Below are 13,820 nucleotides of genomic sequence, written 5' to 3'. Positions count from 1 at the left end.
TACCTCCATATAAGGGTGAATGCTGGGACTGTTGTCCCAGGACATTATATCCTCCATATACAGGGTGAATGCTGGGACTGTTTCCCAACAGACACCTCCACATACAGGGTGAATGCTGGGACTGTTGTCCCAGGACATTGGTACCTCCATATACAGGGTGAATGCTGGGACTGTTGTCCCAGGACATTGGCACCTCCATATACAGGGTGAATGCTGGGACTGTCATGTCCCAGGACATTGGTACCTCCATATACAGGGTGAATGCTGGGACTGTTGTCCCAGGACATTGGCACCTCCATACACATAATGAATGCTGGGACTGTTGTCCCAGGACATTATATATCCATCTACTGGGTGAATGCTGGGACTGTTGTCCCAGGACATTGCAGTACAACACATAATAATAGGCTGTGAATGCTGGGACTGTTGTCCCAGGACATTGGCACTGGTCCATATACAGGGTGAATGCTGGGACTGTTGTCCCAGGACATTGGCACCTCCATATAGCAGGGTGAATGCTGGGACTGTTGTCCCAGGACATTGGTACCTCCATATATATATCTAGGGTGAATGCTGGGACTGTCAATAGGGACATTGCACCTCCATAAGCAGACAAATGCTGGGACTGTCTAGAAGCCCAGGACATTGGTACCTCCATATACAGGCAGAATGCTGGGACTGTTGTCCCAGGACATTGGTACCATCATAATACAGGGTGAATGCTGGGACTAACACATGTTGTCCCAGGAGCAGACAACACATCCATAATAGCAGGGTGAATGCTGGGACTGTTGTCCCAGGACATTGGTCCTCCATTACAGGGTGAATGCTGGGACTGTTGTCCCAGGATCATTAATACCATCCATATATACAGGGTGAATGCTGGGACTGTCATGTCCCAGGACATTGACAACACATCCATAATATCAGGGTGAATGCTGGGACTGTTGTCCCAGGAGCAGACAACCTCCATCATTAATACAGGGTGAATGCTGACACTGTTGTCCCAGGACATTGAATACCTCCATATATATCTATCCATCTACTGGGACTGTTGTCCCAGGACATTGGCATTCTCCAATACAGGGTGAATGCTGGGACTGTTGTCCCAGGACATTCTACCATCTACAGGGTGAATGCTGGGACTGTTGTCCCAGGACATTGACCATCCATATACAGGGTGAATGCTGGGACTGTTGTCCCAGGACATTAGGGACCTCCATATAAGGGTGAATGCTGGGACTGTTGTCCCAGGACATTGGTACCTCCATAATATCAGGGTGAATGCTGGGACTCATTGTCCCAGGCAGACAACACATCCATTATACAGGGTGAATGCTGGGACTCATTGTCCCAGGACATTGACACCTCCATATACAGGGTGAATGCTGGGACTGTTGTCCCAGGACATTCTAGTACCTCCATCATTAATAGGGTGAATGCTGGGACTGTTGTCCCAGGACATTGGTACCTCCATATACAGGGTGAATGCTGGGACTGTTGTCCCAGGACATTAATACCTCCATATATACAGGGTGAATGCTGGGACTGTTGTCCCAGGACATTGACAACCATCCATTAATATCATTCTGAATGCTGGGACTGTTGTCCCAGGACATCATTAATATCATCCATATACAGGGTGACTGTTGTCCCAGGACATTGGCACCTCCATATACATTCTGAATGCTGGGACTGTTGTCCCAGGACATTAATATCATCCTAGAAGGGACAATGCTGGGACTGTTGTCCCAGGACATTGGTACCTCCATTCTACACATCATTAATATCATTCTATATACAGACAACAATGCTGGGACTGTTGTCCCAGGACATTGGTACCTCCATATAGCAGACAATGCTGGGACTGTTGTCCCAGGACATTGGTACCTCCATATACAGGGTGAATGCTGGGACTGTTGTCCCATTCTAGAAGCAGACAACTCCATTAATATCAGGGTGAATGCTGGGACTGTTGTCCCAGGACATTGACAACACATCATTAAGGGTGACTGTTGTCCCAGGACATTGGCACCTCCATTAATATCATTCTGAATGCTGGGACTGTTGTCCCAGGACATTGACAACCATCCATATACAGGGTGAATGCTGGGACTGTTGTCCCAGGACATTAATAGGCTCCATATACAGGGTGACTGTTGTCCCAGGACATTGGCACCTCCATATACAGGGTGAATGCTGGGACTGTTGTCCCAGGACATTAGTACCTCCATATAAGGGTGAATGCTGGGACTGTTGTCCCAGGACATTGGTACCATCCATTATACAGGGTGAATGCTGGGACTGTTGTCCCAGGACATTCTAGGCAGACCTCCATATACAGGGTGAATGCTGGGACTGTTGTCCCAGGACATTGACAACCATCCATGTACAGGGTGACTTGTCCCAGGACATTGGTACATTCTCCATATACAGGGTGACTGTTGTCCCAGGACATTGGCACCTCCATATTAGGGTGAATGCTGGGACTGTTGTCCCAGGACATTAGTACATTCCATATAGCAGGGTGAATGCTGGGACTAGTTGTCCCAGGACATTGACAACAACCTCCATATACAGGGTGAATGCTGGGACTGTCGTCCCAGGACATTGGTACCTCCATAATATCAGGGTGAATGCTGGGACTCATTAATCCCAGGACATTGACACCTCCATAATATCAGGGTGAATGCTGGGACTGTTAATCCCTAGGACATTGGCACCTCCATAGCCTGATTCAATCTCAAGAGATGGAGTGCAGCAATCACCTCAGGCTCCTTCCACTCAGAAGTGTGATCCCCTGGGAGAACCCTTCAGCTACTGGCTCACCTGTGTAATACTCCAGGTTGAAGAAGCCCAACATCAATACCACTCCACATAGCAGAATGAAGGAGAAGATGGCACTGGCACTGGTCAATAGGGACAGGCATTCTAGAAGCAGACAACACATCATTAATATCATTCTAGAAGCAGACAACACATCATTAATATCATTCTAGAAGCAGACAACACATCATTAATAGCATTCTAGAAGCAGACAACACATCATTAATAGCATTCTAGAAGCAGACAACACATCATTAATAGGCTGCTGAATATATATATATATATATCTATCCATCTACTGGCACTGGTCAATAGGGACAGGCATTCTAGAAGCAGACAACACATCATTAATAGCATTCTAGAAGCAGACAACACATCATTAATAGCATTCTAGAAGCAGACAACACATCATTAATATCATTCTAGAATAGACAATATATCATTAACTGGCACTAGAAGTCAACAACACACAGGCATTCTAGAAGCAGACAACACATCATTAGTAGCATTCTAGAAGCAGACAACACATCATTAATAGCATTCTGAATAGACAACACATCATTAGTAGCATTCTAGAAGCAGACAACACATCATTAATAGCATTCTAGAAGCAGACAACACATCATTAATATCATTCTAGAAGCAGACAACACATCATTAATAGCATTCTAGAAGCAGACAACACATCATTAATAGCATTCTAGAAGCAGACAACACATCATTAATATCATTCTAGAAGCAGACAACACATCATTAATATCATTCTAGAAGCAGACAACACATCATTAATATCATTCTAGAAGCAGACAACACATCATTAATATCATTCTAGAAGCAGACAACACATCATTAATATCATTCTAGAAGCAGACAACACATCATTAATATCATTCTAGAAGCAGACAACACATCATTAATATCATTCTAGAAGCAGACAACACATCATTAATAGCATTCTAGAAGCAGACAACACATCATTAATATCATTCTAGAAGCAGACAACACATCATTAATAGCATTCTAGAAGCAGACAACACATCATTAATAGCATTCTAGAAGCAGACAACACATCATTAATAGCATTCTAGAAGCAGACAACACATCATTAATAGCATTCTAGAAGCAGACAACACATCATTAATAGCATTCTAGAAGCAGACAACACATCATTAATATCATTCTAGAAGCAGACAACACATCATTAATAGCATTCTAGAAGCAGACAACACATCATTAATAGCATTCTAGAAGCAGACAACACATCATTAATAGCATTCTAGAAGCAGACAACACATCATTAATAGCATTTTAGAAGCAGACAACACATCATTAATAGCATTCTAGAAGCAGACAACACATCATTAATAGCATTCTAGAAGCAGACAACACATCATTAATAGCATTCTAGAAGCAGACAACACATCATTAATAGCATTCTAGAAGCAGACAACACATCATTAATAGCATTCTAGAAGCAGACAACACATCATTAATAGCATTCTAGAAGCAGACAACACATCATTAATAGCATTCTAGAAGCAGACAACACATCATTAATATCATTCTAGAAGCAAACAACACATCATTAATAGCATTCTAGAAGCAGACAACACAGAGAACGACTACAGTAAGTTAAGTTAGTCTGACTGGCTAGAGTGAACGACTGGCTAGAGTGAACTAATACATTTTGACATTGTGTACTAGGTGAGTGTATTGGCTTGTGAAAGCTTCTCTTACCTGATATCCAGAGTATGGGGTGAAACAGACTGAATCTGCTGAGAAGTACAAACAGAGCTGTGGTGGGCAGCAGCAGCAGGACAGACCACGCCATACTGGCTACTGCTCTCCAACAGATCACCTGGAAACACCACATACCGCAGATACAACACATCACATTGGGAAGTGACTGGTATGCCAGAATTGTGTTACCTGAAAACGTTAGCCCGAATAAATCTAGCCGAGGAACGCTGAGCTCTGTTCTCTTTTATCGAGGTGGAGTTGAGTTCTGATAACTGGTCGCGTGATTTGCAACAACATTGAAACACCGTCAGTCGATGCTTGTAAGAAAACGATTACCTGTAACTATGTTTGTTCTGTACAATCGCATTTCTCCCCCAGTGTGCAGAAATTAATACTAGAAAAAATATATATTTCAAACTTCCCGAATACAACCACTGAGTTTTTCCCCTCATTTGTGTTACTCATCTCAGTGAATGGCACGTAGTTGTACATAACAAACATAGGTCCAGGTCAGGGTTTTCACAATGTACATTTTTACAAGCGTCGACTGATGGCGCCTCAATGTTGTTGATGGCACATCACACTCCACCTCGAGACAAGTGAGCACCGTGGAGTGTTCTTCAGCGAGAATAAACCCCTAATAAATCCCTCTACTAGGGTTGCAAAGGGTCTGAAATATTCCCGGATTTGTACATGGGAAGTTTAGCCCGGGAATTTGGAGACTTTTGCTTAAATACATTTTAATTTTTAAAGTCAGCTTATAACCTTGAATTTTTTTTTTGTGGGATACACATAAGGCAATTCTAGGTCTTGTGCCATATGTTGGTTAAACTTTCCCCAATTCAATAGAATTGCATCCCTCTGCATGCACAGTGCTTCCATCACATGTGCAGCTGATTCTCAAGATCTGGCACACTAATGAGATGCTATTGATCCCACACTACTACACTGTCTGAGCCCAGGACTACATGCTTTCTGGTAAGTTTTGATTACAATACTGGGTGGGGTGAATATATTTTATAGACATACATCATTTTTTGTTAACTAGTAAATAGTAGCCTACAGCAAAGTGTGTTTAAATCATTTGTAACTTGTTAACAATTTCTGCTAGCTAGTTTTTGCTACCATTCTGGTTTTAGCTCGACAGCCTGCTAACTGAGTGTTAATTCACCTGTTTCATGTTAAATGTTTTAAAATGATTCTTACAAAAGGAGTTGTTTAATCTAACTGCTTAACTATTTATCTGTACATGGATTTGTTCTTTTTTAAAAAACACATTTTGTTCTAATCTTTATAGGAAAACGCCACGGGCACCATCTGATGTGCGGAGACATTTCACTGCAGCTAATGTAGAAGGAAAAGCTGTGTACATTCGCAAATACTGTGCCAAATCATATGTGAAGAACGCAACAAAGATGCAGAATCATCAGCCAAGTGCATAAAGTTCCCTCAGTGCTCACAACAAGCAACCTCTGACAAAAGCCCCTCTACTTCTATTCGAGGTGAAAATGATGAATCAGACACCTTATCGATAGCAACAGCTCATGGTCCTCCTGGAATCAGACACCTTATCGATAGCAACAGCTCATGGTCCTCCTGGAATCAGACACCTTATCGACAGCAACAGCTCATGGTCCTCCTGGAATCAGACACCTTATTCATAGCAACAGCTCATGGTCCTCCTGGAATCAGACACCTTATCGATAGCAACAGCTCATGGTCCTCCTGGAATCAGACACCTTATCGATAGCAACACCTCATGGTCCTCCTGGAATCAGAAGTGTTTATGACTCAATGGAGGAACGTAGTCAGACAAATGCTGATGAATGTCTTGCTGCTCGAGCTGTGTATGTAACTGGTTCACCACTGATGCTCACAGGCAATGTGTATTTTAAGAGATTTCTGAATGTTCTCCGCCCAGCATATCCCCCTCCAACCAGTATTCTACAAGAGCACAGACACACCGGTCTCTACACTGCAGATGAGCTGAAGGCAGTCAATGACCTTGGACCACAGAAGGTATTTGCACTGGTGACAGACAATGCTGCGAACATGAAGGCTGCTTGGTCTAAAGTGGAGGAGTCCTACCCTCACATCACACCCATTGGCTGTGCTTCTCATGCATGGAATCTTCTCCTCAAGGACATCATGGCACTGAAAACAATGAATACACTCTACAAGAGAGCCAATGAAATGGTTAGGTATGTGAAGGGTCATCAAGTTATAGCAGCAATCTACCTCACCAAGCAAAGTGAGAAGAATAAGAGCACCACATTGAAGCTGCCCAGCAACACAGGGTGGTGTGTCATGTTTGACAATCTCATGTTTGACAATCTCCGCAGTCTGCCGATATGGACAGCCCCATCAAGAGGATCCTCCAGGATGATGTATTTTGGGAGAGAGTGGTAAAGCAGCCAGAAACCTATAGCAGAAGCCATTGCACGGATTGAGGGAGACAATGCCATCCTGTCTGATGTTCAGACTCTGCTTGCAGATTTAAGAGGATAAATCCGTACTGCCCTGCCAACTTCACTCTTTCTCCAAGCAGAGGAAACTGCTGTTACTTCTGCCTGAAGCCCATACAAGCCGCAGCGTACATGTTGGACCCTAAGTATGCTGGCAAGAGCATCCTGTCTGGTGCAGAGACCAACAAGGCCTATGGTGTCATCACCACCGTGTCTCTTCCACCTTGGCCTGGAAGAGGGCACGGTACTTGGCAGTCTGGTGAAATACACTTCCAAGCAAGGGCTTTGGAATGGAGATATGCAATATGGCAGTCGTGCCAACATATCTCATCAGCCACCTGGTGGAAGGGACCTTGTGGATCTGAGGCTCTTTCCCCTGTTGCCTCCATTATCCTCCAAATCCCACCAACATCAGCCACCTCAAGGGTGCAACTGGTCCTAGTTTGGGAACACACACACCAAAGCACGCAACAGGTTGACCAATACAAGGGGATGATGTTTTGGTGGCCATCCGGGCAAATGTGAGGCTTTTTTGAGCCTGACAACGAGACATATTTTTGCTTACTCCGTGATTCCATGTGTTATTTCATAAATGTTGATGTCACGATTATTCTACAAATTAGAAACTCAAAAATAAAGAAAAACCCTTGAATGAGTAAGTGTGTAGAAACTTTTGCCTGGAATTATGACCCCTTCCTCAGTAGCCTAATTCATGCAGGCTACTGGGAAACACAAGCACTTCTTACCTCAAATCGCTTCGCTATTCATGTTGAATAAATTAGTCTTCATTTGAACTAAGCAAGCTGCTAAATAGTTTACGTCAGGGGCTATAGGCTACCTGCTTTTATCTAAGCGTTATCTAACCCTAACCCTAACCCTATTATCTAACCCTAACCCTATTATCTAACCTTAACCCTAACCCTAACCCTGGCAAAACTGAATCACAATCATCAACCTAGATTTTAGTCTGTAGCTTATGCCTAATTGATATGAGAAGTCAATCTCAGGAAGTGGGACATTTATAACGGTTTATAGTATTAACATCTGGCACATAACAACAGTTAAATATGCCAGAAAATAGCCGAACGTGAACATTTTAAAAGGAAGTCCAAGTGGTTCTTGCTCAGAGATTGAGATCCTTGGTCCAACTTTCATCACTCAAACTCTCCTGTTGGATTCATCTATGTTATGGACATACGCAAAGGGGATTTATTTACAATAATAACCCTGGTTTTATACCTGAATGCTGATTGACTGAAAGCGGCAGTATACCAGACCATATACCATGGGATATGAGAAAATATGACTTTTAATTGCGTTGGTACACAGTTTATTATAGCAATAAGGCACCCTGGGAGGTTGTGGTCAATATATCACGGCTAAGAGCTGTATCCGGGCACTCAGCTTTGCGTCATGCTTAAGAACAGCCCTTAGCCGTGGTATATTGGTCATTTAGCATACCCCCTTGTGCCTTATTTCGTAATCATCGCAGTCAAACGAGCTAAATAGACATCCATTGATGGAAACTGATCTGGCGAGTTTAATAAGGGCGAATTATTTTATCTTGCCACATATTCAGTCATAGCTTGCAATAACTATTATTTTGAGGAAACACGAATTACACTTCTAATGTCGTTACAAGTTACTATGTTATTCCTTCTAATTGGATCGATAACATTATGGAAAAAAAGGGTTTTGTTCAACTCCACTCTTGCTGTGAAAAATAAACTATTGGGCTGGTTTCCAGGCGTTTCGTGTGGGTTTTGAGTGGTATGTAATTGGGTTAGACCCTCCGGTCAAAGATGAATGCTACGTTAATTAAACTACTAAATTACCTGGCGTATGTGAAACTTCAAAATCTAGATAGCTTTTCTACAATTACAGACAGCCAGACAGACAACTTGTGTTGTTGATGTTATACTAGCAATGGAATGTAGCTACTGTTACTAGCTAGTTAGTTAATAGCAAAGCTAGCTACTGTAATTGGGTAACTAACTAGCTAGCTGTGGTTTAGTTGTTTAAAATAGGGCAGTGCTTACCTTACGAACGAACCAACAACTTTGATCCGATGAAAACATGTTGTTTCGATATAAAGATTTTAGATCCGACTGCAAAAAAAAAAGAAGTGTTTTAAAAAAATAAAAAAAACTAATTATGCCAGCTAGTTGTCAAAATCCTAGAGAATATTCCACTTCTGTGCAGTTTCTCGTATAAGCGCGGCACATGCATTCAAAGGCCATGTCAGGACCCCCCTTTTTCAAAGTCTGTCCAGAGAGACGACGTCAATGGCGACGCTGGCTGATGAACAACATGCGTAGAAAACACTTCATCCGGTCTCTCCGCCGAACTGCGCATGTGCATGCCGTCAAAAATCAAATGCACTCTCCATCGATATAAACGTTTTTTTTTTTGAAGAACATTAAAATATGTCACTTTCACGAGGTTGGAGTAATAACATGTTCAATTTACTTAAGACTTTGGCTCGAATCTCGGTTCTGCCATTAGATTGCGAGAAAATGATTCATTCATGAATACTTTTTTCACTTATCTCATTACGCCAAACCCCGACCTAGTCTGTTTGGTCCGTTTCGGAAGTGTTCCCGGTAAGGTCGTGATGTTGCGCCTCTTGGGTTTTAGAAACTCTGTGGTCATTCACATAGAAATTAGGTGGTGGGCCGAAGCCTAAAAACGTGAAGTTGATCGATCCCCGTCGAGGAAGGACCTGATATTTTGTATATGACAGTACAACATTCTTATGATGACTATAACATTTGTTGGCACCTTAACTTGTCATAAAAAGTATATTTCAACACCCCTGTCTACTCAGGCAAAATTGCAAACTGCTAAACTTGGAACCAATAGGATCTCCCGTACATACCCCTCGTGATGAAGACAGCCAATGGCTGTAGGATGAAACACAGCCTCCAATGAAAACTCGAGCTGCTTCCTGTGCGTGTGTGTGCGTGCGCGTGCGCCAGAGACGGAAATAAGATCTGTTTTGGAGTGAAATGTGCAGCATGCAATTGGAATTGTCCTGAACGTATGAAGAGGAAACACCGTTGACCAGTGGTGTAAAAAGTATCCAATTGTGATACTTGAGTAAAAGTATAGATACCATAATAGAAAGTTACTCAAGTAAAAGTGAAAGTTACCCAGTATATCCTACTTGAGCAAAAGTCTAAAAGTATTTCGTTTTAAATATACTTAAGAATCAAAATAAATTGTAATTGATAAAATATACTTAAGTATCCAAAGTAAAAGTATAAATCATTTCAAATTCCTTATGTTAAGCAAAGCAAACGGCACCATTTTTGTGTTTTTAAAATTTATGCATATCCAGGGGCACACTCCAACACTCAGACATAATTTACAGATATACAGGGGCACACTCCAACACTCAGACATAATTTACAGATATCCAGGGGCACACTCCAACACTCAGACATAATTTACTGATATCCAGGGGCACACTCCAACACTCAGACATAATTTACAGATATACAGGGGCACACTCCAACACTCAGACATAATTTACAGATATCCAGGGGCACACTCCAACACTCAGACATAATTTACAGATATCCAGGGGCACACTCCAACACTCAGACATAATTTACAGATATACAGGGGCACACTCCATCACTCAGACATCATTTACAGATATCCAGGGGCACACTCCAACACTCAGACATAATTTACAGATATCCAGGGGCACACTCCAACACTCAGACATAATTTACAGATATACAGGGGAACACTCCAACACTCAGGCATAATTTACAAAAGATGCATTTGTGTTTAGTGTTCATACATTTTCTTGTCCTTCTAAGCATTCAAAATGTAACGAGTACTTTTGGGTGTCAAGGAAAATGTATGGAGTAAAAAGTACATCATTTTCTTTAGGAATGTAGTGAAGTAAAAGTTGTCAAAAATATCAATAGTAAAGTAAATTACAGCTACCCCCAAAAACGACTTAAGTACTTTACACCACTCTGCAAACTCTCCTTCCAGACTCATATCAAACATTTCCAATCCAAAATGGAATCTAGAGTCGGCTTTCTATTTCGCAACAAAGCCTCCTTCACTCACGCCGCAAAACTTACCCTAGTAAAACTGACTATCCTACGGATCCTCGACTTGGGCGATGTCATCTACAAAATAGCTTCCAATACTCTACTCAGCTAACTGGATGCAGTTTAACACAGTGCCATCCGTTTTGTTACTAAAGCACCTTATACCACCCACCACTGCGACCTGTATGCTCTAGTCGGCTGGCCCTCGCTACATATTCGTCGCCAGACCCACTGGCTCCAGGTCATCGACAAGTCTATGCTAGGTAAAGCTCCGTCCTTATCTCAGTTCACTGGTCACGATAGCAACACCCACCCATAGCACGCGCTCCAGCTGTGTATCTCACTGTATCGCACATCTCTCCCTAAAGCCAACACCTCATTTGGCCGCCTTTCCTTCCAGTTCTCTGCTGCCTGCGACTGGAACGAATTGCAAAAATCTCTGAAGTTGGAGACTTTTATCTCCCTCACCAACTTCAAACATCTGCTATCTGAGCAGCTAACCGATCACTGCAGCTGTACATAGTCTATCGATAAATAGCCCACCCAATATACCTACCTCATCCCCATACTGTTTTTATTTTATTTACTTTTCTGCTCTTTTTCACACCAGTATCTCTACCTGCACATGTTCATCTGATCAGTTATCACTCCAGTGTTAATCTGATCAATTGTAATTATTCACTCCTATGGCCTATTTATTGCCTACCTCCTCACGCCTTTTGCACACAATGTATATAGATCATTTTTTTCTACTATGTTATTGACTTGTTTATTGTTTACTCCATGTGTAACTCTGTGTTGTTGTTGTTTGTGTCACACTGCTTTGCTTTATCTTGGCCAGGTCGCAGTTGTAAATGAGAACGTGTTCTCAACTAGCCTACCTGGTTAAATAAAGGTGAAATAAATAAACTGCCGTAGCCAATTTATTAAGAGGTAACCAATGTTAGTTTGACTAGCCAAGCCAGCAACTGTAAATGTCAATTTGACTGCTCACGAGACTAGTGTTAAATTAGCTGTCTTGCTGTCAGTGAATTATATTTTTTAATCATGTTTTGGCATAATTACAGTTGAAGTCGGAAGTTTACATACACCTTAGCCAAATACATTTAAACTCAGTTTTTCCCAATTCCTGACATTTAATCCTAGTAAAAAATCCTGTTTTAGGTCAGTTAGGATCACCACTTTATTTTAAGAATGTGAAATGTCAGAATAATAGAAGAGAGAATGATTTCAGCTTTTATTTCTTTCATCACATTCCCAGTGGGTCAGAGGTTTACACACACTCAATTAGTATTTGGCAGCATTGCCTTTAAATTGTTTAACTTGGGTCAAACGGTTTGGGTAGCCTTCCACAAGCTTCCAACAATAATTTGGATGAATTTTGGCCCATTCCTCCTGACAGAGCTGGTGTAACTGAGTCAGGTTTATAGGTCACCTTGCTCTCACACGCTTTTTCAGTTCTGCCCGCACATTTTCTATGGGATTGAGGTCAGGACTTTGTGATGGCCACTCCAATACCTTGACTTTGTTGTCCTTCGGCCATTTTGCCACAACTTTGGAAGTATGCTTGGGGTTATAGTCCATTTGGAAGACCCATTTGCGATCAAGCTTTAACTTCCTGACTGATGTCTTGAGATGTTGCTTCAATATATCCACATAATTTTCCTTCCTCATGATGCCATCTATTTTGTGAAGTGCACCAGTCACCGGAAGTTGTCGACAGGTGTCCCGCTGGCCAAGCCCTAAGAAGTTATAAAGCCTTACAGTAGGTGTTATAAAGCCTTACAGTAGGTGTTATAAAGCCTTACAGTATGTGTTATAAAGCCTTACAGTATGTGTTATAAAGCTTTACAGTATGTTATAAAGCCTTACAGTATGTTGTAAAGCCTTACAGTATGTTATAAAGCCTTACAGTAGGTGTTATAAAGCCTGATCCTTACAGTAGGTGTTATAAAGCTTTACAGTATGTCTTATAAAGCCTTACAGTATGTGTTATAAAGCCTTACAGTATGTGTTATAAAGCCACCTTACAGTATGTTATAAAGTACAGTATGTTGTAAAGCCTTACAGTATGTTATAAAGCCTTACAGTATGTGTTATAAAGCCTGACAGTATGTTATAAAGCCTTACAGTAGGTGTTATAAAGCCTGAAATAAAGCATATATTGTTATTATTATTATTATTGTTATAAAAAGCCTTATAGTATGTGTTATAAAGCCTTACAGTATGTTATAAAGCCTTACAGTATGTTGTAAAGCCTTACAGTATGTTATAAAGCCTTACAGTATGTGTTATAAAGCCTGACAGTATGTTATAAAGCCTTACAGTAGGTGTTATAAAGCCTGACAGTATGTTATAAAGCCTTACAGTATGTGTTATAAAGCCTTACAGTATGTTATAAAGCCTTACAGTATGTTATAAAGCCTTACAGTATGTGTTATAAAGCCTTACAGTATGTTGTAAAGCCTTACAGTATGTTATAAAGCCTTACAGTATGTGTTATAAAGCCTTACAGTATGTGTTATAAAGCCTTACAGTAGGTGTTATAAAGCCTCACAGTATGTTATAAAGCCTTACAGTATGTGTTATAGAGCCTTACAGTATGTTATAGAGCCTTACAGTATGTTATAAAGCCTTACAGTATGTTATAAAGCCTTACAGTATGTTATAAAGCCTTACAGTAGATGTTATAAAGCCTTACAGTATGTGTTATAAA

At 41.3% G+C, this 13,820-nt stretch overlaps 1 protein-coding gene across 2 annotated transcripts in view; it reads right to left on the bottom strand.

Annotated features, from left to right (window-relative positions):
• ndc1 (NDC1 transmembrane nucleoporin) overlaps positions 1-9,839 on the bottom strand; it is a 44,341-nt gene extending 34,502 nt beyond the window's left edge. Inside the window, exons 1-3 of one of the 2 annotated variants that reach the window (XM_052509521.1) lie at positions 9,071-9,839; positions 4,564-4,684; positions 2,830-2,931 (exon numbers count right to left, since the gene is read on the bottom strand). In XM_052509521.1, the coding sequence (XP_052365481.1) occupies positions 2,830-2,931; positions 4,564-4,684; positions 9,071-9,109 (262 nt within the window). In that variant the 5' untranslated portion in view covers positions 9,110-9,839. The remainder of the gene's footprint in view (positions 1-2,829; positions 2,932-4,563; positions 4,685-9,070) is intronic. The other variant, XM_052509520.1, reaches the window with a different exon arrangement.
• Positions 9,840-13,820: the final 3,981 nt, after the last annotated feature.

The sequence above is a fragment of the Oncorhynchus keta genome, unplaced genomic scaffold, assembly GCF_023373465.1.
Source record: "Oncorhynchus keta strain PuntledgeMale-10-30-2019 unplaced genomic scaffold, Oket_V2 Un_contig_4700_pilon_pilon, whole genome shotgun sequence".
In the NCBI taxonomy this organism is placed as follows: domain Eukaryota; kingdom Metazoa; phylum Chordata; class Actinopteri; order Salmoniformes; family Salmonidae; genus Oncorhynchus; species Oncorhynchus keta.
The sequence above is the reverse complement of the archived record's forward strand: the minus strand, read 5'-3'. Positions and strand labels throughout refer to the sequence as shown.